The sequence below is a fragment of the Oncorhynchus mykiss genome, chromosome 1, assembly GCF_057628025.1.
Source record: "Oncorhynchus mykiss isolate SJ-2025 chromosome 1, ASM5762802v1, whole genome shotgun sequence".
Lineage (NCBI taxonomy): Eukaryota > Metazoa > Chordata > Actinopteri > Salmoniformes > Salmonidae > Oncorhynchus > Oncorhynchus mykiss.
In genome coordinates this window covers 42,711,994-42,739,402 of record NC_143022.1, presented here as the reverse complement: position 1 = coordinate 42,739,402, position 27,409 = coordinate 42,711,994, and the positions used below count along the sequence as shown (strand labels likewise).

General features: G+C 43.5%; 1 protein-coding gene across 7 annotated transcripts in view; it reads left to right on the top strand.

The window, feature by feature from the left end:
• The first annotated feature begins 16,458 nt into the window (after nucleotides 1–16,458).
• The window catches only part of ric8b (RIC8 guanine nucleotide exchange factor B), a 28,343-nt gene continuing 17,392 nt past the window's right edge, over nucleotides 16,459–27,409 (top strand). For 2 of the 7 annotated variants that reach the window (XM_090230877.1, XM_090230905.1), the window contains exons 1-7: nucleotides 16,502–16,763; nucleotides 17,505–17,552; nucleotides 17,669–18,289; nucleotides 19,690–19,749; nucleotides 23,123–23,217; nucleotides 23,882–24,032; nucleotides 24,852–24,947. In XM_090230877.1, coding sequence (XP_090087003.1) covers nucleotides 16,680–16,763; nucleotides 17,505–17,552; nucleotides 17,669–18,289; nucleotides 19,690–19,749; nucleotides 23,123–23,217; nucleotides 23,882–24,032; nucleotides 24,852–24,947 — 1,155 coding nt within the window. In that variant the 5' untranslated portion in view covers nucleotides 16,502–16,679. Of the gene's footprint in view, nucleotides 16,764–17,504; nucleotides 17,553–17,668; nucleotides 18,290–19,689; nucleotides 19,750–23,122; nucleotides 23,218–23,881; nucleotides 24,033–24,848; nucleotides 24,948–27,409 lie in introns of all 7 variants that reach the window. The other 5 variants (XM_090230869.1, XM_090230898.1, XM_021601274.3 and 2 more) reach the window with 4 other exon arrangements.

Genomic DNA, 27,409 nt, shown 5'->3' with positions numbered 1-27,409 from the left:
TGGCAGTGATATGATCCTTGACTAGCCTCTCAAAGCACTTCATGATGACAGAGGTGAGTGCTATAAGGCGGTAGTCATTTAGTTCAGTTATCTTTGCCTTCTTGGGTACAGGAACAATGGTAGCCACCTTGAAGCATATGGGGACAGCAGACTGGGATAGGAAGCGATTGACTATGTCCGTAAACACACCACCCAGCTGGTCTGTGCATGCTCTGAAGAGGTGGCTAGGGATGCTTTTAGAGCCAGCAGCCCTGCGAGGGTTAACATGTTTAAATGTTTTACTCACGTCAGCCACAGAGAAGGAGTGGGGGGGGAGGGGGCACAGTCTTTGTTAGTGGGCCATGAAGATGGCACTGTATTATCCTCAAATTGGGCAAAGAAGGTGTTTAGTTTGTCTGGAAGAGTGACATCGGTATCCGTGACATGGATGTTTTTGTTTCTGTAGTCCGTGATTTCCTGTAGACCCTGCCACATATGTCTTGTTTCTGAGCCGTTGAATTGCGACTCCACCTTGTCCCTGTACCGGCATTTCGCTTGTTTGATTGCCTTGCGGAAGGAATAACTACAGTGTTTATATTCAGCCATATCACCAGACCTCTTTCCATTATTAAATGCGGTGGATTGCGCTTTCAGTTTTTAGCAGTGGGCGAGAGCATTAGCCCTGCGTGTCGTGCAATCAACATGCTGATCAAATTTAAGTAACATTGATCTCAAATTAGCTTTGTTTAAATCCCCAGCTACAATAAATGCATCCTCCAGGTGTATAGTTTCCAGTTTACATAGAGTCCAGTGAAGTTCCTTGAGTGCAGTCTTGGTGTTCGCTTGAGGGGCGGGGGGGGGGGGTGAGCAGAAGAACTTGAGTTCCTGTGTGTTGTTATGATCACACTATGAGTTGTTATTCATAAAGCATACACCCCTGCCCTTCCTCTTCCCAGAGAGGTATTTATCTCTGTCGGCGTGGAGAAACCCGGTGGCTGGACCGATTCCAACAACATATCCCGAGAGAACATTGTTTCCTTGAAGAACTGTAATATTCTATGTTTCTCTGAGTCTTGGCTGAACATGGACAATATATAGAGTTGAAGTTGTAAGTTTACATACACTTATGTTGTAATCATTAATACTCATTTTTCAACCACTCCACAAATTTCTTGTTGTGGCAAAATGGCTTAAGGACAACAAAGTCAAGGTATTGGAGTGGCCATCACAAAGCACTGATCTCAATCCTATAGAGAATTTGTGGGCAGAACTGATAAAGCTGAAATAAATAATTCTCTCTACTATTATTCTGACATTTCACATTCTTAAAATAAAGTGGTGATCCTAACTGATCTAAGACAGGGAATTTTTACTAGGATTAAATGTCAGGAATTGTGAAAAACTGAGTTTAAATGTGTTTGGCTAAGGTGTATGTAAACTTCCGACTTCAACTGTATCTTGAGGGTTTCTCAATGTATTGTCTAGTCCGGACAGCAGCCTTGGGTAAGACTAACGGAGGAGGGGTATGTCTCCTTGTTAACAGCAGCTGGTGCCCAATTTCTAATGTTAAGGAACTACAAACCGATGCTGGCACTAAGACAGCACCCAACGAGCTGTACACAGCCATAAGTAAACCACAAAAATACACATCCAGAAGCGGCACTTCTGGTGGTCGGTGATTTTAATGCAGGGACACTGAAATCTGTTAGTACCTAATTTTTTACAAGCATGTCCCCTGTGCAACTAGAGGCGACAAAACTCTTTATCACCTTTATTCCAAACACAGAAACGCATACAAGGGTCTACCTCGCCCTCGCTTTGGCAAATCTGACCATAACGCTATCCTTCTGATTCCTGTTTACAAGCAAAAACTCAAACAAGTAGTACCAGTGACGTGGTCCAATGAAGCAACTGATAAGCTACAGGACTGTTTCGCTAGAAAAGACTGGAATATGTTCTGGGATTCATCCAATACATTTGAAGAGTTTACCACATCAGTCACCGGCTTCATTAATAAGTTGATTGACAAAGTTGTCCCCACAGTACAGTGTGTCACGGGATTCTTCTGTTGAAGGAGAGGCGGACCAAAACGCAGCGTGGTTATTTAGATACATCTTTAATAAAGATGAAAATAGAACAATATACAAAAACAAGAACCATGAAAAACCGAAAACAGCCCTATCTGGTGTAACAAACACAAAGACAGGAACAATCACCCACAAAACCCAACACAAAACAGGCTTCCTAAATATGGCTCCCAATCAGAGACAATGACTAACACCTGCCTCTGATTGAGAACCATATCAGGCCCAAACACAGAAACAGACAAACAAGACATCCAACATAGAATGCCCACTCAGATCACACCCTGACCAAACAAAACAAAGAACATACAAAGCAAACTATGGTCAGGGTGTGACACAGTGGGGAGAACAAGTATTTGATACACTGCCGATTTTGCAGATTTTCCTACTTACAAAGCATGTAATTCTTATCATAGGTACAGGTAATTTTTATTATAGGTACACTTCAACTATGAGAGACGGAATCTAAAACAAAATCCAGAAAATCACATTGTATGATTTTTGAGTAATTAATTAATTAATAAAATGCAAATTAATTACTTAAAAATCATACAATGTGATTTTCTGGATTTTTGTTTTAGATTCTGTCTCTCACAGTTGAAGTGTACCTATGATATAAATTACAGACCTTTACATGCTTTGTAAGTAGGAAAACCTGCAAAATAGGCAATGTATCAAATACTTGTTCTCCCCACTGTACATATCCCAACCAGAAGCCATGGATTACAGGCAACATCCTCACTGAGCTAAAGGCTAGAGTTGCCACTTTCAAGGAGCGGGACACAAATCCAGCTGCTTAAATTAAATCCCACTTTGACCTCGGACAGGCAAACAAACATAATACGATCGAATCCTACTATGCCGGCTCTGATGCATGCCGGATGTGGTAGTGCTTGCAAACTATCACGGATTACAAAGGGAAGCCCAGCCGCGAGTTTCCCAGTGATGCGAACCAACCAGAAGAGGTAAATGCCTTCTATACTCACGTCAAGGCAAGCAACACTGAACCATGCATGAGAGCACCAGCTGTTCCGGATGACTTTGTGATCTCGCTGTCAATAGCCAATGAGTAAGACCTTTTTAAATAGGTTAACATTCACATTTTCAACCTCTCCCTGACCCTGTCTGTAATAATATCATGTTTCAAGCAGACCCCCATAGTCCCTCTGCCCAAGAACGTCAAGGTAACCTGTCTAAATGACTATCGCCCCGTAGCACTCACATCTGTAGCCATGACATATTTTGAAAGGCTGGTCATGGCTCACAGCATGACCTAGATAGCATTGATATGTAGGCTACGTGTGCCTTTTTGTGCCTTTTTAAAAATGTTATGTAGTTCTGTCCTTGTCTATTGATGTTCTGTATTATGTTTCATGTGGACCCCAGGAAGAGTAGCTGCTGCTTTTGCAACAGCAAGTGTTTTAACTTTTAATTTTATCTTTATTTAACTAGGCAAGTCAGTTAAGAACAAATTATTATTTTCAATGATGGCATAGTGGGTTATCTGCCTTGTTCAGGGGCAGAACAACATATTTTTACCTTGTCAGCTCGGGGATTCGATCTTGCAACCTTTCGGTTACTAGTCCAACGCTCTAACCACTAAGCTACCTGCCGCCCTAATGAGGATCCTAATAAAATACCAAAAATACCAAAACACCATAATCCCAGACACCCTGGACCCACTCCAATTCGCATACCGCCCCAAAAGATCCACAGGTGATGCAATCTCTATTGCACTCCACACTGCCCTTTTCCACCTGAATAAGATGAATAGCTATGTGAGAATGTTGTTCCCTCTAAGCTCATCACTAAGCTCAGGACCCTAGGACTGAATACCTCTCTCTGTACCTAGATCCTGGACTTCTTGACGGGCCACCCCCAGGTGGTGAGGGTAGACAACAACACATCTGCCACGCTGACCATCAACATAGGGGCCCCTCAGGGGTGCGTACTTAGTCCCCATCTGTACTCCCTGTTCACACACGACTGTGTGGCTGCCCACAACCCCAATACCATCATTAAGTTTGCAAATGACACAATGTGGTAGGCCTGATCGCCAATGACGATGTCAGCAAGACAAAGGAGCTGATTGTGGACTACAGAAAATGGAGGGCCGAGTACGCCTCCATCCACATCGACAGCTGTAGTGGAGAGGGTCAAGAGCTTTAAGTTCCTCTGTGTCAACATCACTGAGGAATTAACATAGTCCATATTTACCAACACAGTCGTGAAGAAGGCACGACAACACGTCTTCCCCCTCAGGAGGCTGAGACTATTTGTCATGAGCCCTCAGACGCTTAAAAAGTAATACAGATGCACAATTGAGAGCATCTTGACTGGCTGCATTACCACTTGGTATGGCAACTGCTTGGCATCCGACTGCAAGCGCTACAGAGGGTAGTGGTACGGCGCAGTATATCACTGGGGTCGAGCTACCTGTCATCCAGGACTTCTAAACCAGGCAGTGGAAGTATAAATGGTCAAGGACTCCAACCACCCAGGTCATACTGTTCTCTCTGCTACTGGACCCTGAACAGCCCCTGTGCACTTAACCTTTTGACTCATCACATACGTTGCTGCTACTGTGTATTATCTATCCTATTGCCAAGCCACTTTACCCCTACCTACAGTGCATTCGGAAAGTTCAGACCCCTTGACTTTTCCAAATTTTGTTACGTTACTGACTTATTCTAAAATGGATTCAATAATTTCCCCCCTCAATCTACACACAATACCTCATAATGACAAAGCAAAAACAGGATTTGACATTTTTGCAAATTTAGACAACATTTTTAAAAGAAATACCTTATTTACATAAGTATTCAGACCCTTTGCTATGAGACTCGAAAATTGATCTCAGGTGCATCCTGTTTCCATTGATCATCCTTGAGATGTTTCTACAACTTGATTGGAATCCACCTGTGGTAAATTCAATTGATTGGACATGATTTGGAAAGGCACACACCTGTCTATATAAGGTCCCACAGTTGACAGTGCATGTCAAAGCAAAAACCAAGCCATGAGGTAGAAGGAATAGTCAGTAGAGCTCCGAGACAGGATTGTGTCGAGGCACAAAAAACGTTGGCAGCATTGAATGTTTGGAACCACCAAGATTCTTCCTAGAGCTGGCCACCCGGCCAAACTGAGCAATTGGGGGAGAAGGGCCTTGGTCTGGGAGGTAACTAAAAACCCAATGGTCACTCTGACAGAGCTCCAGATTTCCTCTACAGAGATGGGAGAACCTTCCAGAAGAACAACCGTCTCTGCAGAACTCCACCAATCAGACCTTTATGGTAGAGTGGCCAGACAGAAGCCACTCCTCAGTAAAAGGCACTGACAGCCTGCTTGGAGTTTGCCAAAATGATCCTAAAGGACCATGAGAAACAAGATACTCTGGTCAGGGATATATATATATATATTTTTTTTTACTTATGTATTTTTTACTTAACACATATTTCTCTTAAAACTGCATTGTTGGTTAATTGCTTGTAAGTAAGCATTTCACTTTAAGGTCTACTACACCTGTTGTATTCTGTGACAAATAAAAATTGATTTGATTTGATGAAACCAAGATTGAACTATTTGGCCTGAATGCCAAGTGTCACGTCTGGAGGAAACCTGACACCATCGACAACAACCCTAAGCACACAGCCAAGACAACGCAGGAGTGGATTTGGGACAAGTCTCTGAATGTCCTTGAGTGGCCCAGCCAGAGCCCGGACTTGAACCTGATCGAACATCTCTAGAGAGACCTGAAAATAGCTGTGCAGCGACACTCCACATCCAACCTGCCAAAGGTGCTACAAAAAAGTACTGAGTAAAGGGTCTGAATACTTATGTAAATGTAATTTTTCCATAATTCTTTGTTTATGTGCAAAAAATTTTATAAACCTGTTTTTGCTTTGTCATTATGGGGTATTTTGTGTAGATTAATGAGGGGGGAAAAACTATTCAATCAATTTCAGAATAAGGCTGTAATTTAACAAAATGTGGAAAAAGTCAAGGGGTCTGAGTACTTAATGAATGGACTGTATATGCACATAACTACGTCAATTACCATCGTACCCCTGCACATAAACAAATAGCTACCTGGCATTGACCCATTTTGCACTCTATGCACACACACCGGACTCTACCCACACACTCACACATACACTACATAACCCTTCAAATTTGTGGATTTGACTATTTCAGCCACACCCGATGCTGACAGGTGTATTAAATCGAGCACACAGCCATGCAATCCCCATAGGCATCTCCATTGGCAGTAGAATGGCCTTACTGAAGAGCTCAGTGACTTTCAACGTGGCACCGTCATAGGATGCAAACTTTCCAACAAGTAATTTAGTCAAATTTCTGCCCAGCTAGAGCTGCCCCGGTCAACTGTAAGTGCTGTTATTGTGAAGTGAAAACGTACAGGAGAAATGGCTCAGCTGTAAAGCGGTAGGCCACACAAGCTCAAAGAACAGGACGGCTGAGTGCTGAAGAGTGCAGTGTGTAAAAATCGCCTGGGTTCCAAACTGCCTCTGGAAGCAACGTCAGCACAAAAAATGTTTCTCGGGAGCTTCATGAAGTGTGTTTCTGGGTTTGGTAGCTGCCAGGATAACGCTACCTGTCTGAATGCATAGTGCCAACTGTAAAGTTTGGTGGAGGAGGAATAACAATCTGTGGCAGTTTTTCATGGTTCGGGCTAGGCAACTTAGTTCCAGTGGAGGGAAATCTTAACACTACAGCATACAATAACATTCAATACGATTCTGTGCTTCCAACTTTGTGGCAAGTTTGGGAAGGCCCTTTCCTTTCAGCATGACAATGCCCCTCTGCACAAAGCGAGATTCATTCAGAAATGGTTTGTCGCTATCGGTGTGTAAGAACTTGACTAGTCTGCACAGAACCCTCCCCTCAACCCCATTGAACACCTTTGGGATGAATTGGAATGCAGACTGCGAACCAGGCCTGATCGCCCAACATCCGTGCCGATCTCCAGTGCTTAATTTGAGCCGGATCCTGCTGGTACCTCTCGTGGCATGAAAAATAATTGTTACCTTTTGCAATGTAAAAATTCTAACAAACGCGATCAAAGTTCTTTCGAGTTGCCTCTTAGTTAATTATCCTGTCACAGAGGGTTATTTTTCCAGAGGATAAATAGCTTACTTTAAAAATAGCCTAGCTGTGGAGTGTAGCCCACTCCAGTCGGGAACTTGCGGTAAATCTGTCAGTGAACAAACAGCATGCAGACAAAACTGGCCTTTCGCAATGTTTAAAATAGCTTACAGTTGCGGGAAAACACAGGTTGGAAAGCAAATGTCTCCATTTGAAAAGAGAAGACTAATATGTCAGCTGTAGGCTACCAAAATATTTGATCAACTTCCAAATATTGTAACAAGAAAGAGGGTTTTGGCAAGAGTGCATAGTTCAACACCAGTGAGTGAGCTGCGCATCATTGGGTGAGTCATTGAAACTGGAAAGCCTTTTTAGGACTATAATTTCCTCATATTGTAGCATACAATATGTGTCTCCACACACCAAAGCCTAGGCTATTGATGGGGGGGGGGGGCTGTCATTTCCATCATTTTTTAGGGATTATGGTTCTTTCAAGACAACTGGGAACTTGGAAAATAAACAAGGTCGAATCATGACGTCAATGAACTTCAGTTCCCACTTGGAAATCAGAGTTGGACGACCTTTCAAAACAAATTTTCCCAGTCGGAGTGAATTTTTTCCTGATTTCCCAGTTGTCTTGAACACACTGAAGTCGTAGAATTCCCAGCTCCGAGTTCCCAGTTGTTTTGAACAAGGCATTAAAAAAGATTATGCCCAAGTCTCAAGTCATGTAAAATTATGTAGAATTGCATGAAATTCGTTCATAAAAGGCCAAACATTTTCTGGACCTAGGCCCCCCCCAAAAAATGTCCCATGTGTTCAACATTTGTAAGTGCCTCTACTCAACTGCTCAATGCCACAACACAAATGTGATGATATACATGCAATACTTTATTAAAAAGGTGATTTTATTCCATATATGTTCCACTACCTCAGAGCTCCCCAGGTCACCCTGCTCACTTTTTTTGTTCCGGCCCCTCTGATTTACCAATGAAGCACTGCTGACCTCATTAATGCTCTTGTAGCTGAATGGAAGTCCCCGCAGCAATGTTCCAACATCTAGTGGAAAGCCTTCCCAACAGAGTGGAGGCTGTTATAGCAGCAGTGGAGGCTGTTATAGCAGCAAAGGGGGACCAACTCCATATTAATACCCATGATTTTGGAATGAGATGTTCGACGAGAAGGTGTCCACATACTTTTAGCCATGTAGTGTACTTACACTGACACTCCAACACATAACACATACAAACAGGCACACATTTGCCACACACACACACTATCACACTCATCACATATGCTGCTGCTACTGTCTATTATCTATCCGGTAGCCTAGTCACTTTACCCCCACCTATATGTACTGTATCTACCTCAATTACCTTATACCCCTGCACATCAACTCGGTACTGGTATCCCACGTATTGTATATAGCCAAGCTATCGTTGCTCATTGTCTATTTATTATTGGGAAGTGTCCGTAAGTAAGCATTTCCCTGTTAGTCTACACCTGCTGTTTACGAAGCATGTGACAACTATACTTGTATTTTATTTGACATATGGAACAAAAATCAACAATATGCATGCTAGTCTTCACTGGTTGAGGGTTGACAAGAGATTAACTGCTTCTCTTCGAGTTATGAGAAATATTACTGTGATGGAAATTCCAGATTGACTAGATAATCAAATAACATACAGCTCAGACAAACATACATACCCCACAAGATATGCCACCAGGGGTCTCTTTACAGTCCAAGTCCAAAACAAATTCACTGCAACGTACAGTTTTATACAGCGACATGATCGCTTGGAACTCCCTTCCATCTCCAATTACTTAAGCAAACAGAAAAATTACCTTTTTGTTATAAAACAACATCGAATGCACAATATGGACTGTGAAATGAAACACACACATACACTCACACTCGAACACACACAATCTACACAAATTATTCTCTAGTTGTATTGTTTGTATATCGTTGTATTTTCAATTTCTACCAGCGCATCAGTGTTTTGTTACTTGTTGTGTTTTATGATTTTGTGTGGACCTAGGGAAGAATAACTGCAGCTTCGGCAAAAGCTATGCGAGTGAATTTTTTTTTAAATAAGTGTTACATGGATAAAATCGGATCTCTGAAATGAAAATGGATGGCACTCCCTTCAGCAAATTTTTTATTTTACCTAAACTATCCCTGAACACTTAAAAAACCAAACAAGTGGCCCTCCTCTACACCCAAAATAATAATTAAAACAGTGGTTAGCAGAGAACATGTCTACCGTTTACCCTCACTTCTTGGAGAGACCAGAGCCTTAGATATGCAGTTTTAGAAACTGTTCTTCGTCCTGTAAGAATTACATGGCAATGTGGGAATTTTGGTAGCGCACAGGGCTGCAGGCCAGAAGGTTGTGGGTTCACAGACCACCTTGGACAAGAGTAGGGGTGAAAAGATCTCCTTCATAGTAAAAGCATTGCATGAATCTATCATCATATTTGCAGGTCTGAGAAAAAAATTGCCTTTATTAAACATTTCATGCAATTCTACGTAATTTTACTTATTATCTGAATCTTTTTTTAATATCACACAAAATAGTGAAATTACAGACTAGGAATGGACAGAGCGATAGGCCTATGTGTCAGTGTGTCTTGTTTGCAATGAAACTATCCCTATTTGAATATAATTAAATTTGAGACATCATTAGGAATCTGAGCATGGTACTTTCAAAAGTTAAACCTAGCTTTCCACTCCATACAGAATAGTCTTACAGATGCAGAAAAATGTAAGCTTTAACTGCTGGCTACTCTTCTTCCGTGGCTTAACCCAAGAGAAGGTCAAGAGTGTTTCCCTAAAAGCTATCTGGTTTTAAACATCTTCTATTGCACAGAAAGTTAATAGCGTAATCAATTTGATAGTGACAGAATTAGATTATTTCCCAAGCAAAGTCAGCCTCAATGTAAAAGAAATTAAACAATGATATCCCAATATCCATTGGAGTCACGTCTTTCCCGGGGTATTATAGAGCTTGTTTCTAGCATAAAGCATTGCGGACCAAATCGCTATTATAGCTCAATTTATATAACCAAATCAACACCCCCTCCAGGTGTCGCCCATCTTCCCCACATATCCTCTGGGTATTTATGCCTGTGTTTTCTGTCTGTCTGTGCCAGTTTGTCTTGTTTGTCAAGTTTACCAGCGTTTGTTCTGTCAGCGCCTGTCTTTTCCCAGCCTCTTTTTTTCTCTCGTCCTCCTGGTTTTTGACCCTTGCTTGTACTGAGTCTGTACTCACCCACCTGACCACTATGCCTGTCCCTGAGCCAGCCTGCTGTCCTGTACCTTTGCTCACCTCTGGATTACTGAACTCTGCCTGTCTCTGACCCTGCCTGCCGTCCTGTACCTTTACTCCACATCTGTATTACTGAACTTTGCCTGTCCCTGACCTGAGAATGCCTGCTGTCCGGTACCTTGGCCTGTACTCTGGATCTTCAACCCTTGCCTGCCTTGACCTGTCGTTCGCGAACTGTCTGGGTTCGCAGACCACCTTGGACAAGAGTAGGGGTGAAAAGATCTCCTTCATAGTAAAAGCATTGCATGAATCTATCATCATATTTGCAGGTCTGAGAAAAAAATTGCCTTTATTAAACATTTCATGCAATGCCCCTGTTGTTACAATAAACATGGTTACTTCACACAATCTGCAATCTGTCTTACCTTAAAAAAAAAATAATAATAATAATAATTTTTTCCCCCCCAATTTCGTGGTATCCAATCCAGTACATCGCTACAACTCCTGTATGGGCTCGGGAGAGACGAAGGTTGAAAGTCATGCGTCCTCCGATACACAACCCAATCAAGCCACACTGCTTCTTAACACAGCGGGCATCCAACCCGGAAGCCAGCCGCACCAATGTGTCAGAGGAAACACCGTGCACCTGGCAACCTTGGTTAGTGTGCACTGCAACCTTGGTTAGCGTGCACTGCGCCCGGCCCGCCACAGGAGTCGCTGGTGCGCGATGAGACAAGGATATCCCTACCGGCCAAGCCCTCCCTAACCCGGACGACGCTATGCCAATTGTGCGTCGCCCCACGGACCTCCCGGTCGCAGCCGGTTACGACAGAGCCTGGGCGCGAACCCAGAGTCTCTGGTGGCACAGCTGACGCTGCAGTACAGCACCCTTAACCACTGCGCCACCCGGGAGGCCACTCAATATCGTTCTTGAATATTTGGAACGTTACAAGGACTGTGTTGCCTACTTTGCCAAGTGGAGGGTTGAGGTGCTGTCACTTGAGGATCAAGTGTTTATGGCACTTATGAAGCTGTGTCACAGCTACACCAACTTGCACCGTCTCAACTATTCCATTATAGTGCAAGCACTGTCAGAAATATTAGCATCACTTTCATTCACGTGATCCACAAGCATTTTTTCATTAGCATCATGAAGACTGTTCCATGTCAGGAGATTAACCAAATGTGCTTGACTGCATCTTTTCATGGGGCCAGCAGAAACTGCAGGATGGTCATTGACTGTACTGACATAGAAGTTTCTACTCCAAGTCAGATGGATCTGCAGAAGCAATCCTACTCTATGTATCGTTCAATGCACTCCTTCACGCTACCCCTCAGAGTTGCAACTAATGTGGTTGTAACATACTGCTGCGATCTGTATCCAGGATCTGTGTCGGACAAAGCCATTGTCCAGAAGTAGGGGTTTGAGAAGATCACGTTTGGATACATGGTATCACAGACAAAGGCTTCTTGATCCAGAGCTTGATGTCTGCACGAGTCACTGTGAACATTTCTCCATTTACAAGCGTTGTGATAGTAATGTGCCGGTGCAGACTTGCTGTGCACTTGTAAATCTGCAAGACCCACTCATCAGTGAAGTAGCTGATTGGAAAACAAGAACAAACAATTGCCCAAGATGGATTTGTGTTCTGATAAAGATTACATTTTCTGTCCAGAAACGGCATTGGAAAAAAACACCACTAATCCAAATGTCTCTTTGCTTTTCAGTCCAACAGGAGTCCCTCAGGCCATCCGGGGCATGGACATCCTGTGCCAGTGTGATCTGAGTACAAGCATCCAGTTGTGAAACTACAGCACATCGAGCCTGTGTTTTAGACATGGGGTGTGACATGCGGAACATCAGGCTCACCCCACGAGAAGCAGTGCATGATCAACACCACCCTCAGCAAGGAGATCTGCTGGAAGTGATGGCTATCGTTAGCTGCTTGCTCTCTCTCTCTCTCTTAACTTTAGTTGTCCGCTTTGAGCAAAACTTGTATGTAATATGACCTATTCTAGGAGCCTATTGTTTGTGTATGATCTTTATTCATTGTTCAATTGTTTTTCAACAATGTCAGGTACAGGCAGGGATAACTGGAGCTTTCAGCAAGTAAGGGGTAAGAAATTATATACATATAATTCCCACTGCGCCCATGATGAAGTTACAGTGCCTTGCGAAAGTATTCGGCCCCCTTGAACTTTGCGACCTTTTGCCACATTTCAGGCTTCAAGAAAAAAAAAAATGTTTTTGTGAAGAATCAACAACAAGTGGGACACAATCATGAAGTGGAACGACATTTATTGGATATTTCAAACTTTTTTAACAAAGCAAAAACTGAAAAATTGGGCGTGCAAAATTATTCAGCCCCTTTACTTTCAGTGCAGAAAACTCTCTCCAGAAGTTCAGTGAGGATCTCTGAATGATCCAATGTTGACCTAAATGACTAATGATGATAAATACAATCCACCTGTGTGTAATCAAGTCTCCGTATAAATGAACCTGCACTGTGATAGTCTCAGAGGTCAGTTAAAAGCGCAGAGAGCATCATGAAGAACAAGGAACACACCAGGCAGGTCCGAGATACTGTTGTGAAGAAGTTTAAAGCCGGATTTGGATACAAAAAGATTTCCCAAGCTTTAAACATCCCAAGGAGCACTGTGCAAGCGATAATATTGAAATGGAAGGAGTATCAGACCACTGCAAATCTACCAAGACCTGGCCGTCCCTCTAAACTTTCAGCTCATACAAGAAGAAGACTGATCAGAGATGCAGCCAAGAGGCCCATGATCACTCTGGATGAACTGCAGAGATCTACAGCTGAGGTGGGAGACTCTGTCCATAGGACAACAATCAGTCGTATATTGCACAAATCTGGCCTTTATGGAAGAGTGGCAAGAAGAAAGCCATTTCTTAAAGATATCCATAAAAAGTGTTGTTTAAAGTTTGCCACAAGCCACCTGGGAGACACACCAAACATGTGGAAGAAGGTGCTCTGGTCAGATGAAACCAAAATTGAACTTTTTGGCAACAATGCAAAACGTTATGTTTGGCGTAAAAGCAACACAGCTCATCACCCTGAACACACCATCCCCACTGTCAAACATGGTGGTGGCAGCATCATGGTTTGGGCCTGCTTTTCTTCAGCAGGGACAGGGAAGATGGTTAAAATTGATGGGAAGATGGATGGAGCCAAATACAGGACCATTCTGGAAGAAAACCTGATGGAGTCTGCAAAAGACCTGAGACTGGGACGGAGATTTGTCTTCCAACAAGACAATGATCCAAAACATAAAGCAAAATCAACAATGGAATGGTTCAAAAATAAACATATCCAGGTGTTAGAATGGCCAAGTCAAAGTCCAGACCTGAATCCAATCGAGAATCTGTGGAAAGAACTGAAAACTGCTGTTCACAAATGCTCTCCATCCAACCTCACTGAGCTCGAGGTGTTTTGCAAGGAGGAATGGGAAAAAATGTCAGTCTCTCGATGTGCAAAACTGATAGAGACATACCCCAAGCGACTTACAGCTGTAATCGCAGCAAAAGGTGGCGCTACAAAGTATTAACTTAAGGGGGCTGAATAATTTTGCACGCCCAATTTTTCAGTTTTTGATTTGTTAAAAAAGTTTGAAATATCCAATAAATGTCGTTCCACTTCATGATTGTGTCCCACTTGTTGTTGATTCTTCACAAAAAAAAATCAGTTTTATATCTTTATGTTTGAAGCCTGAAATGTGGCAAAAGGTCGCAAAGTTCAAGGGGGCAGAATACTTTCGCAAGGCACTGTAACTACATTACTTTAGTTGACTGCTTTGCGCAAAACATGTATGTAATATAACCTATTCTGGGAGCTTAGTGTGTGTGTGTGTGTGTGTGTGTGTGTGTGTGTGTGTGTGTATATGAACTATGGAGTATTTTTGGACAAGTACTGCCAGGAGGCATGATGAGAACGCTGATCCATTGCCAGTGAATGGAATGATTAACTAATAATATTTCTAATAATATTTGAACTGAGAATAGGTCTCTGATCACACTGATGAACGGTAGATGACAGTGTCAGCTAGAGATGTCTCCAACAAGCTTTCTCTGTCCTTAACCTTGTTCTGAACACCTCAAAAGCAAAGGTCATGTGGTTTGGTAAGAAGAATGCCCCTCTCCCCACCAGTGTGATTAATACCGCTGAGGGTTTAGAGCTTGAGGTAGTCACCTCATACAAGTACTTGGGAGTATGGCTAGACGATACACTGTCCTTCTCTCAGCACATATCAAAGCTGCAGGCTATGGTTAAATCTAGACTTGGCTTCCTCTAAGGTAATTGCTTCTCTTTCACCCCAGCTGCCAAACTAATCCTGATTCAGATGACCATCCTACCCATGCTAGATTACAGAGACGTAATTTATAGTTTGGCAGGTAAGGGTGCTCTCGAGCGGCTAGATGTTCTTTAGATGTGCTAGATGTGTCTCCTGACCCCTCCTGTCTCAGCCTCCAGTATTTATACTGCAGTAGTTTGTGTCGGGGGGCTAGGGTCAGTTTGTTATATCTGGAGTACTTCTCCTGTCCTATCCGGTTTCCTGTGTGAATTTAAGTATCCTCTCTCTCTCATTCTCTCTTTCTTTCTCTCTCTCGGAGGACCTGAGCCCTAGGACCATGCCTCAGGACTACCTGACATGATGACTCCTTGCTGTCCCCAGTCCACCTGGCCGTGCTGCTGCTCCAGTTTCAACTGCTCTGCCTGTGATTATTATTATTTGACCATGCTGGTCAATTATGAACATTTGAACATCTTGGCCATGTTCTGTTATAATCTTCACCCGACACAGCCAGAAGAGGACTGGCCACCCCACATAGCCTGGTTCTCTCTAGGTTTCTTCCTAGGTTTTGGCCTTTCTAGGGAGTTTTTCCTAGCCACCGTGCTTCTACACCTGCATTGCTTGCTGTTTGGGGTTTTAGGCTGGGTTTCTGTACAGCACTTTGAGATATCAGCTGATGTACGAAGGGCTATATAAATAAATGTAATTTGATTTGATACCATTCGGCCATCAGATTTGCCACCAATGCTCCTTGTAGGACACTTCACTGCACTCTATACTCCTCTGTAAACTGGTCATCTCTGTATACCTATCGCAGGACCCACTGGTTGATGGTTATTTATAAAACTCTCTTAGGCCTCACTCCCCCTGAGATACCTACTGCAGCCCTCATCCTCCACATACAACAGCCGTTCTGCCAGTCACCTTCTGTTAAAGGTCCCAAAAGCACACACATCCTTGGTTCACTCCTCTTTTCAGTTCACTGCAGCTAGTGACCAGAACGAGTTGCAAAAATCTCTTCATTCAAAGACTCAATCATGGACAGTCTTACTGACAGTTGTGGCTACTTCGTGTGATGTATTGTTGTTTCTACCTTCTTGCCTTTGTGCTGTTGTCTGTGCCCAATAATGTTTGTACAATGTTTTGTGCTGCTACCATGTTGTGTTGCTGCCATGTTGTTGTCATGTGGTGTTTCTACCATGCTATGTTGTTGTGTTGCTGCCATGCTATGTTGTTGTCTTAGGTCTCTCTTTATGTAGTGTTGTGGTGTCTCCTTGTGATGTGTGTTTTGTCCTATAATTTTATTTGTAATACCCGTCCCCACAGGAGGCCTTTTGGCAGGCTTCATTGTAAATAAGAATTTGTTCTTAACTGACTTACCTAGTTAAATAAAATACAATATGAAGCGCAGGAGCTTCCTGCTGGCATTTGTAGTCTTGCTGAGGTTTTCTCTGTTGCAAATTAGCATTTTGTATTTTTAAGAGTAAATTGAGGCGTATATATATATATATTGGTAAACCTTACCTTGTCTGAGAGAGAATTAAACGGTTAGCAAAACGTAAGCCTACACTAAACACATAATGAATTTTACAAATACTTCAAATAAAGTATGTGGGAAAACAAATTATGTTGGAAAGACGATTGGAACCAATTCTGTTTGAATGCTAGGTTGTATAGGTATTATAACGAGTCCACTGTGGGGGACTATAGGCGGATCACCGACCTTGCACGCTGTGCTCGCACGGTTTCGATGAGATCGTGACGTTAACCGGTGAAAGTTGAAACAAGGAAGAAGGGTGTGTGTAGCCTTCTGTATGTAACTGAATGCCAGACGAATACAAAAAAAAACAAATAGGGTGCTGCAAATTATTCAGAAACGTACTATATAACGTTACAATTCTTGAATTGTCATCGAAATATTTTAAGAATGGATTTAAACAGTGTCCTGTCAAAGCTCGAGACTAACAATGAAGAGGAAATTAAAAGGCTTTTGCACCAGTACAACGTAGAGGTGGGTGTAATTCTCCTCGATTTGACGTCAACCAAAACAAAGTTATTAGCTAGCTCGCCAGCCATCTAAAAACGTTTACATAATCATAGCTGCTAAAATTAATACTAAAACTGTCTATCTAGAACTTGCATTTCCCCTTTCATTTTGAAAGGAATCAACGAGTTTAAAACATTGCTGTGTTGTAGGAAGCATATTTTCATCCTGGCTAGCTGGGTTGCTAGCTAGCTAACGTTAGCTAGTGTTGTGGCCAAACATTGTATGGTATAACTTTCTAATAATGTACTGTAGCTACCTAAGCATACAATGACAGCATGCGTATATAATGAACAATTCTAGCTAGCTCCCATTTGGTGATAGCTATTGCTGCACTTCCTGCTGTAACTTGAGCTAGCTAGCTAGGTAAGTTTGCTAGCTAACGTCGTTAGCCGCTGTCACTGATAACCTAGAGCCTAATGGCGATATACTTTGCATCACACTCGTATATCCTATCTAATGTAGTCATGCGTATAATCTGTCTGCGCAAGCTATTTACTGTATCATAGAAACAAATTACTTCTAGATAACATTTCTGAGAATCATGCACAGATGAAGGTGACAAAGCACCATTTAGCATATGCATTTGACTTTTCTCTCATTAGTACTTAACCTTGCTGACGTTACTCACATGGTACACAGCGAGGGAGAACTGCCGGGAACACTGAGTTTGTTTCAGCAAGACTAATGTATACTGTCTTTTTTCAGAATAGTCGCACATTTACCTTTGACCCAAAAGAGGAGGACCTACGAAGTGTAAGTAAACAGTAAATACTCTGCCTTGTCTGGTGCTTCACTTTTACTTATAGCCTAGATAATGCTTCTGCCCCCTGTGTGTTTTTTTGATGAACCAACCTTCTCTCACTGTGCAGAGGCTGTGTCAGGGTCTGCTGACTGTGCTGGGGAGGCAGGTTGGGTCCTGCTGCCAGAGCACCTGCCTGGAGACCCTTCGCATCCTGTCCCGGGACAAGCGGGTCCTGGGCCCTGTGGGCACCCGGGAGGGCATGCTGGTCCTGGCCGGGCTGGCTCGGCTGCAGGCGGGAGAAGAGGGAGGTGACAGTCTGCAAGAGGATGCCCAGACAGAGGAGGAAGAGAGGGTGGTGGTGGAGGCCCTTAAGTGCCTGTGTAACGTGGTGTTTAATAGCGTGGCGGCACAGCAGGTGGGTGCCGACGTGCAGCTGGCACGTGGTCTGTGTGCCCGCCTGCACGCCGCCCGTGCCGGGTGTCACGAGGTGGGCCTGTTCTCCCTGCGCCTGCTCTTCCTGCTCTCGGCTCTGCGGCCAGACGTCCGGGGGGGGCTCCAGAGGGAGCTGCATGCCGTGGGGCTCCTCACAGAGGTGCTGGAGCGTACCCTGGACCTACGCTGGGTGGGCCCCTACGAGGTGGCTCATCCAGGCCTCCAGGCCTTGCCTATTCCTGCTGAAGACAATGAGAGGGCCATGGAGGCCCTGAAAGCCTTGTTCAACCTTACGCTGTCTGACACTAGCGATGAGGTGAGTTACACTGTTACACCCTCTGTCTGTTACAGAATGTTTTTCTCCTTTTGGAGTTTTTTTCATTTTTAAAGAGGATATGTACGCTGTACTTGTAACATGGCAGTCACATGGTCCTGTATGGCTCAGTTGAAGGTATGCACACGACTGTAAGTCACTTTGGATAAATGCATCTGCTAAATGGCATTTATTATTATTATTGTTATTATTCAGAGCTCAAAGAGGGCTAGACGCTGCAGCCATGAGCACAGCCTATAGTGTCACAGCATCACACAGCATTTAGAGTTACTGCATAAACATCAATTCTTTACATCTCACTGGCTGTGGATGGACACATCTCCTTGCATATTTTGAATTCAGCATTGAAGTCACCAAACTTTGCATGCTTTGGTTGAAGGATATTATTTACAGATAGTTTAACAGCAAGACACTTGCCTTTATTCAGTGACATCCCTTAAATAGAAAGCCCAATAAGCCAGTGCAGCAATAAGAGGTTTATCAGCTATCTGACCTCGCTTAAGCTCCTTTGGCACCTTTACAGCTTTCTTGATTAGCCAGGGGGAGTTAGTGAAATAATCGTATGGCTTATTAATCGAATAGAAATCTTGTAACGCCTAGGTTGTTACGAGTGTACTGATATAAGTAGGAACACGTGACATCCCGGCAACATTGAGAAAAAATGTGTATCTGTTGTTCACACACGTATCTGCCCTCTCATTGGCTAGAATGGCCCCACCTGATCTTGCCTCCTGACTAACTTCCATTTCTTTTCATTGTCAAAGCGGCCACTTGAGTATACGGTCAATATAATGGATAATCTGTGGCGTTGATCAGAAAAGCCCTTTGTTCATCTCATGAGTCAATCCCACATGGTCATTTGCATGGAATGGAAAGCCTGTGCTCAGTGACTCAAAGCTCTTAGGTCTGACTTCCACGTCCGGAAATCCCTAATTCCTCTCATCTTTCCTCAATCTCTCCATAGTTACAGTCCCTCCCTTTCTCCTTTCTCTCGCTCTCTCTGTTCATGTTTTTTAATTTAAAAAACAACAACATTTTACCCCTGTATTGGCATAATAAATGTTACCTAAATGATACAGGTTATGAGCTATGACCAATATCTTCCTATGTTTTCTTTTTTACATGACCTCCTCCCCTTTCCGGTTCATCCATAGCTAATTGTATCCTTCTTACCTGCTTAGACCCTCCCCTCCTTTTGTTTGAAGCAATGAAATGCTTCCATAAGGATCAGTCTGTTGTATGTGGCCAATGTAAGACATTTAAGCGTGTTAACCCTGGCAAAGGCTGCCGGCCCAGACGGCAACCCTAGCCGCGTCCTCAGAGCATGCGCAGACCAGCTGGCTGGTGTGTTTATGGACATATTCGATCTCTCCCTATCCCAGTCTGCTGTCTCCACTTGCTTCAAGATGTCCACCATTGTTCCTCCACCCAAGAAAGCAAAGGTAACTGAACTAAATGACTATCGCCCCAAGGCACTCACTTCTGTCATCATGATGTGCTTTGAGAGGCTAGTCAAGGATCATATCACCTATCTACCTAACCTGACACCCTAGACCCACTTCAATTTGCTTACCGCCCCAATAGATCCACAGACAATGCAATTGCCATTGCACTGCACACTGCCTTATCCCATCTGGACAAGAGGAATACCTATATCAGAATGCTGTTCATTGACTATAGCTCACCCTTCAACACCATAGTACCCTCCAAGCTCATCATTAAGCTCGGGGCCCTGGGTATGAACCCCGCCTTGTGTAACTGGGTCATGGACTGCCTGACGGGCCTCTCCCAGGTGGCGAAGGTAGGAAACAACACCTTCACTTTGCTGATCCTCAACACAGGGGCCCCACAAGTGTGCGTGCTCAGCCCCATCCTGTACTCCCTGTTCACCCATGACTGTGTGGCCAGGCACGCCTCCAACTCAATCATCAAGTTTGCAGACGACACAACAGTAGTAGGCCTGATTACCAACAATGACGAGACAGTCTACAGGTAGGAGGTGAGGGAGCTGGCAAAGTGGAGCCATATAACCTCTCTCTCAACGTCAACAAAACTAATGAGCTGATGGTGGAGTTCAGGAAACAGCAGAGGGAGCACTCCCCTATCCACATCGACATGACCGCAGTGGAGAAGGTGGAAAGCTTCAAGTTCCTCGGCATACACATCACTGACAATCTGAAATGGTCCACCCACACAGACAATGTGGTGAAGAAGGCGCAACAGCGCCTCTTTAACCTCAGGAGGCTGAGTAAATTTGGCTTGGCCACTAAGACCCTCAGAAACTTTTACAGAAGCACAATTGAGAGTATCTTGTTGGGCTGTTTCACCACCTGGTACGGCAACTGCACTACCCGCAACTGCAGGGCTCTCCAGAGGGTGGTACGGTCTACCGAACGCATAACTGGGGGCACACTGCCTGCACTCCAGGACACCTACAGCACCCAACGTCACAGGAATGCCAAAAAGATCATCAAGGACATCAACCACCCGATCCACAGCCTGTTCACACTGCTATCATTCAGAAGGCGAGGTCAGTACAGGTGCATCAAAGCTGGGGCCGAGAGACTGAAAAACAGCCTTTATGTCAAGGCCATCAAACTGTTAAATAGCCATCACTAGCTGGGTACCACCCGGCTGCTCAACCTTTAGAGGCTACTGCCCTATATACACTGCTCAAAAAAATAAAGGGAACACTAAAATAACACATCCTAGATCTGAATGAATTAAATATTCTTATTAAATACTTTTTTCTTTACATAGTTGAATGTTGAACAAAATCACACAAAAATTATCAATGGAAATCAAATTTATCAACCCATGGAGGTCTGGATTTGGAGACACATTCAAAATTAAAGTGGAAAACCACACTACAGGCTGATCCAACTTTGATGGAATGACCTTAAAACAAGTCAAAATGAGGCTCAGTAGTGTGTGTGGCCTCCACGTGCCTGTATGACCTCCCTACAACGCCTGGGCATGCTCCTGATGAGGTGGCGGATGGTCTCCTGAGGGATCTCCTCCCAGACTAGGACTAAAGCATCCGCCAACTCCTGGACAGTCTGTGGTGCAACGGGGCGTTGGTGGATAGAGCGAGACATGATGTCCCAGATGTGCTCAATTGGATTCAGGTCTGGGGAACGGGCGGCCAGTCCATAGCATCAATGCCTTCCTCTTGCAGGAACTGCTGACACACTCCAGCCACATGAGGTCTAGCATTGTCTTGCATTAGGAGGAACCCAGGGCCAACCACACCAGCATATGGTCTCACAAGGGGTCTGAGGATCTCATCTCGGTACCTAATGGCAGTCAGGCTACCTCTGGCGAGCACATGGAGGGCTGTGCGGCACCCCAAAGAAATGCCACCCCACACCATGACTGACCCACCGCCAAACCGGTCATGTTGGAGGATGTTGCAGGCAGCAGAACGTTCTCCACGGCGTCTCCAGACTCTGTCACGTCTGTCACGTGCTCAGTGTGAACCTGCTTTCATCTGTGAAGAGCACAGGGCGCCAGTGGCGAATTTGTCAATCTTGGTGTTCTCTGGCAAATGCCAAATGTCCTGCACGGTGTTGGGCTGTAAGCACAACCCCCACCTGTGGACGTCGGTCCCTCATACCACCCTCGTGGAGTCTATTTCTGACCGTTTGAGCAGACACATGCACATTTGTGGCCTGCTGGAGGTCATTTTGCAGGGCTCTGGCAGTGCTCCTCCTGCCCCTCCTTGCACAAAGGCGGAGGTAGCGGTCCTGCTGCTGGGTTGTTGCCCTCTTACGGCCTCCTCCACGTCTCCTGATGTACTGGCCTGTCTCCTGGTAGCACCTCCATGCTCTGGACACTACGCTGACGGACACAGCAAACATTCTTGCCACAGCTCGCATTGATGTGCCATCCTGGATGAGCTGCACTACCTGAGCCACCTGTGTGGGTTGTAGACTCCGTCTCGTGCTACCACTAGAGTGAAAGCACCGCCAGCATTCAAAAGTGATCAAAACATCAGCCAGGAAGTATAGGAACTGAGAAGTGGTCTGTGGTCACCACCTGCAGAACCACTCCTTTATTGGGGGTGTCTTGCTAATTGCCTATAATTTCCACCTGTTGTCTATTCCATTTGCACAGCAGCATGTGAAATTTATTGTCAATCAGTGTTGCTTCCTAAGTGGACAGTTTGATTTCACAGAAGTGTGATTGACTTGGAGTTACATTGTGTTGTTTAAGTGTTCCCTTTATTTTTTTGAGCAGTGTACATAGACAATTAATCACTGGCCACTTTAATAATGTTTACAAACTGCTTTACTCACACCCCCCCTAACCTGCTACTCTCTGTTTATCATATATGCATAGTCACTTTAACTATACATTCATGTACATATTACCTCAATCAGCCTGACTAACCGGTGTCTGTATGTAGCCTCGCAACTTTTATAGCCTCGCTACTGTATTTACTTACCTATTGTTCACCTAATACCTTTTTTTGCACTATTGGTTTGAGTCTGTAAGTATGCATCTGTAAGTATGCATTTCACTGTAAGGTGAAATGTTGTATTCTGCGCACGTGACAAATAAACTTTGATTTGATACTGTATTCTATTCTACTGTATTTAGTCAATGCCACTCCGACATTGCTCATCCTAATATTTATATATTTCTTAATTCCATTCATCTACTTTTAGATTTGTGTATTTTTGTGAATTGTTAGATACTACTGCACTGTTGGAGCTAGGAACACAAGCATTTTGCTTCGCCCGCAATAACGTCTGCTAAATATGTGTATGTGACCAATAAAATTGGATTTGATTTCCATCCTTCATTTGATAGGGTGGTGACCACCAGCTCCGCCTTGTCACCGCCATCATGCGCCATCTATTGATGCTTAAGACTCAGACAGAGGACAAAACAGAGGAAGCACACAGGTTGGCAACCCTTCTCCTCACTGCTCTCCACACAACAGGGCAAAACTGCATTCTGAAAGTACACATTCATCGTTTGGTTTGTGCTAATTAATCACCATCCAATAATCACTCTCTAGTCAACAGTGACAGCATCCAGCTCATGTGAAAGTTACAACTTTAAGCCAAGACTGTTTTTAGAAGTCATACGGCAGTATGTCTTTTCTGGACATCTCATTGATGTGAATTAACTACAAAGCTTTCTTTTGAAGGACATGCGAGAATGTAAAGAATGTGTCATGTAAAAGTGATTGATAATGCTCCCTGTGGTCCTATGGATTATGTTGTTGTGTCCCTCTGGTCACGGGGTTAGCCCATTGTCCAAAATCCAAAGTTGACCTTAGGTCCTCGTCTGTTTAGACTGATGGAATGCCTTGTGGTCTTGACGCAAACACAACAATAAGAGGGATAACTACCCAACGTATCTTCATGCTAGACGAAAGTGCTTTTAACAAACAAGTAGTCTTTAAAAAGTCTCATGATTGGTAGAAAACAATGACATGCATGTAGCCTATTCTTAAGAACGAAACCATATTTATTATTTGTTAATCCTTCCTACATGCTATAACCAATGACTTAACCACTGTCCTTTCTCCTTTTTCCTCATGTCTTCCTTCTTCTCCTCCAGCCATGCCATCAACCTGCTGAGTAACCTGCCAGTGTCATGTCTGGATGTGCTGATTGACTTGCCGGTCCAGGGGGGCCAGGAGGAGTACAGCGGGAAGAACATGGACGCTGTGCAGGTGCTACTGGACTTTATGGAGAAGAGGATAGACAAGGTAAGAACTAGTGGACCAGAGACATTGGGCGAATCCTTCCACTTAAGTCAAATGTTTACTTACAATCACTTACATTTTCACTGAGGCGACAGGTAGCCTAGCGGTTAAGAGCATTGGGCCAGTAACCGAAAGGTTGCTGGTTCAAATTCCCGAGCTGACTTGGTAAAAATCTGTCTGTGCCCTTGTGCAAATCACTTAACCCTAATTGCTCCTGTAAGCCGCTCTGGAAAAGAGCGTCTGTTAAATAACTTGAATGTCTCTCGCTGATATCAATGCACGTGTAAGTGAAAATTTGACTTCAGTGGAAGTTAGGATTCACCCCATTGTGTGTGTTTGAGATATTGGACTGCACAGAATCACTTATCTACAAACCAAGACTTGCCGATTCTGCATCTTTCTTCAAACTGATTGCTTGATCTCCGTGGCTGCTATTACAAACCATGCCAACACTTTTGCATTTCCTCTTGACCAACAAGTTAAATAAAACAATGTTTCAAGCCAAAGTAGAATTAACCTCAATGATGCAGTCCACCAGTGACTTCTCACCCACCATTTAAGGAACTGACTATCTAACTGTTAGAGGCCATTCAGAAATTCAAATGGCTGTTTATGTAGTAACGTCAGTCTCTACTGAACAAGCCAATGAAATGATGCGTAAATCCTGGCCATCCTATTAGAAGCTGTCCACACAACATAGAAATTGATTTACTAATACATTCCTGAATAGTTATTTTGCTAATGGTCCACAAACCAACTGCTACAGTGCCTCTGTGGGCATGCCTGTCGTCACTCGCCTCATGTGTGTCTCATTCCAAGCAGGGTGCCAACTACAAAGAGGGGCTGACCCCAGTGCTCAGCCTGCTGACCGAGGGTTCCAGGTACCACAGGGAGATCCGCAGATACATCAAGACACAGGTAGTGTGCTGGAGCTAGAGGGGGCTTGAGCTTGAACATACACTTTAAGGGCATGTTCTAATCTATCCTATTCTTATACATAAAAAGTGATGCAAAATTAAGATCTTCAAAATTAGTGAAACTACTTAATCAGTGTGAAATACATATATACAGAACAAAAAATCTAAATGCAACATGTAAAGTGTTGGTTCCATGTTTCATGAGCTGAAATAAAAGATCCCAGAAATGTTCCATACACACAAAAAGCATATTTCTCAGATTTTTTGCACAAATTTGTTTACATGCCTGTTAGTGAGCGCCTCTCCTTTGCCAAGATAATCCATCCACCTGACAGGTGTAGCATATCAAGAAGCTATCAAGAAACAGCATGATCATTACACAGGTGCACCGTGTGCTGAGGGCAATAAAAGGACACTCTAAAATGTGCACTTTAGTCACACAACTCAATGCCATAGATGTCTAAAGTTGAGGGAGTGTGCAATTGGCATGGTGACTGAAGGAATGTCCAACAGAGCTGTTGCCATAGTCCCGTACCCCTTCAAACATACAACCTCCATCGCACTCTCAAATTTTTTTTTTTGTCATCATTGTAAGTCTGCCACACACACACGATACCTTTTATTAAACATAAGAATGAGTATGAATTTTTGTCACAACCCGGCTCGTGGGAAGTGACAAGGAGCTCTTAAAGGACCAGGGCACAAATAATAATAATTAATAATTTTGCTCTTTATTTAGCCATCTTATATATAAAACCTTATTTGTTCATCAGAAATTGTGAATAACTCACTACAGGTTAAATAGAAGGGTGTACTTGAAAGGGTGCACATAACTCTGCAATGTTGTACTGGAGAGAGTCTCAGCCTTAAATCATTTTCCACACACAGTCTGTGCCTGTATTTAGTTTTCATGCTAGTGAGGGCTGAGAATCCACTCTCACATAGGTACAGTTGAAGTCAGAAGTTTACATATACTTAGATTGGAGTCATTAAAACAAGTTTTTCTACCACTCCACATATTTCTTGTTAACAAACTATAGTTTTGGCAAGTCGGTAAGAACATCTACTTTGTGCATGACGCAAGTAATTTTCCAACAATTGTTTACAGACAAATTATTTCACTTATAATTCACTGTATCACAATTCCAGTGGGTCAGAAGTTTACATACACCAAGCCTTTAAACAGCTTGGAAAATTTCAGAAAAATGTCATGGCTTTAAAAGCTTCTGATAGGCTAATTGACATCATTTGAGTCAATTGGAGGTGTACCTGTGGATGTATTTCAAGACCTACCTTCAAACTCAGTGCCTCTTTGCTTGACATCATGGGAAAATCAAAAGAAATCAGCCAAGACCTCAGAAAAGAAATTGTAGACCTCCACAAGTCAGTTTCATCCTTGGTAGCAATTTCCAAACGCCTGAAGGTACCACGTTCATCTGTACAAACAATAGAACGCAAGTATAAACACCATAGGACCACGCAGCCGTCATACCGCTCAGGAAGGAGACACGTTCTGTCTCCTAGAGATGAACGTACTTTGGTGCAAAAAGTGCAAATCAATCCCAGAACAACAGCAAAGGACCTTGTGAAGATGCTGGAGGGAACGGGTGCAAAAGTATCTATATCCACACTAAAGTGAGTCCTATATCGACATAACATGAAAGGCCGCTCAGCAAGGAAGAAGCCACTGTTCCAAAACCGCCATAAAAATCCAGAGTATAGTTTGCAACTGCACATGGGGACAAAGATTGTACTTTTTGGAGAAATGTCCTCTGGTCTGATGAAACAAAAATAGAACTGTTTGGCCATAATGACCATCGTTATGTTTTTGAGGAAAAAGGGGGAGACTTGCAAGCCGCAGAACACCATCCCAACCTTGAAGCACAGGGGTGGCAGCATCATGTTGTGGGGGAGCTTTGCTGCAGGAGGAACTGGTGCACTTCACAAAATAGAAAATTATGTGGATATATTGAAGCAACATCTCAAGACATCAGTCAGGAAGTTAAAGCTGGAGCAAGGAGACCTACAAACCTGACTCAGTTACACCAGCTCTGTCAGGAGGAATGGGACAAAATTCACCCAACTTATTGTGGAAGGCTACCCAAAACGTTTGGCCCAAGTTAAACAATTCAAAGGCAATGCTACCAAATACTAATTGTGAGTGTGTGTAAACTTCTGACCCACTGGGAATGTGATGAAAGAAATAAAAGCTGAAATAAATAATTCTCTACTATTATTCTGACATTTCTCATTCTTAAAATAAAGTGGTGATCCTAACTGACCTAAGACAGTGAATTTTTAGGATTAAATGTCAGGAATTGTGAAAAACTGAGCTTAAATGTATTTGGCTAAGGTGTATGTAAACTTCTGACTTCAACTGTACCAAGAGCTGTGCCAGGCCCGCCACGTCTGTTGAGTCATCCAGCTGTTACGCATAGAATTCACTGGCTTGTATGCAAAGCA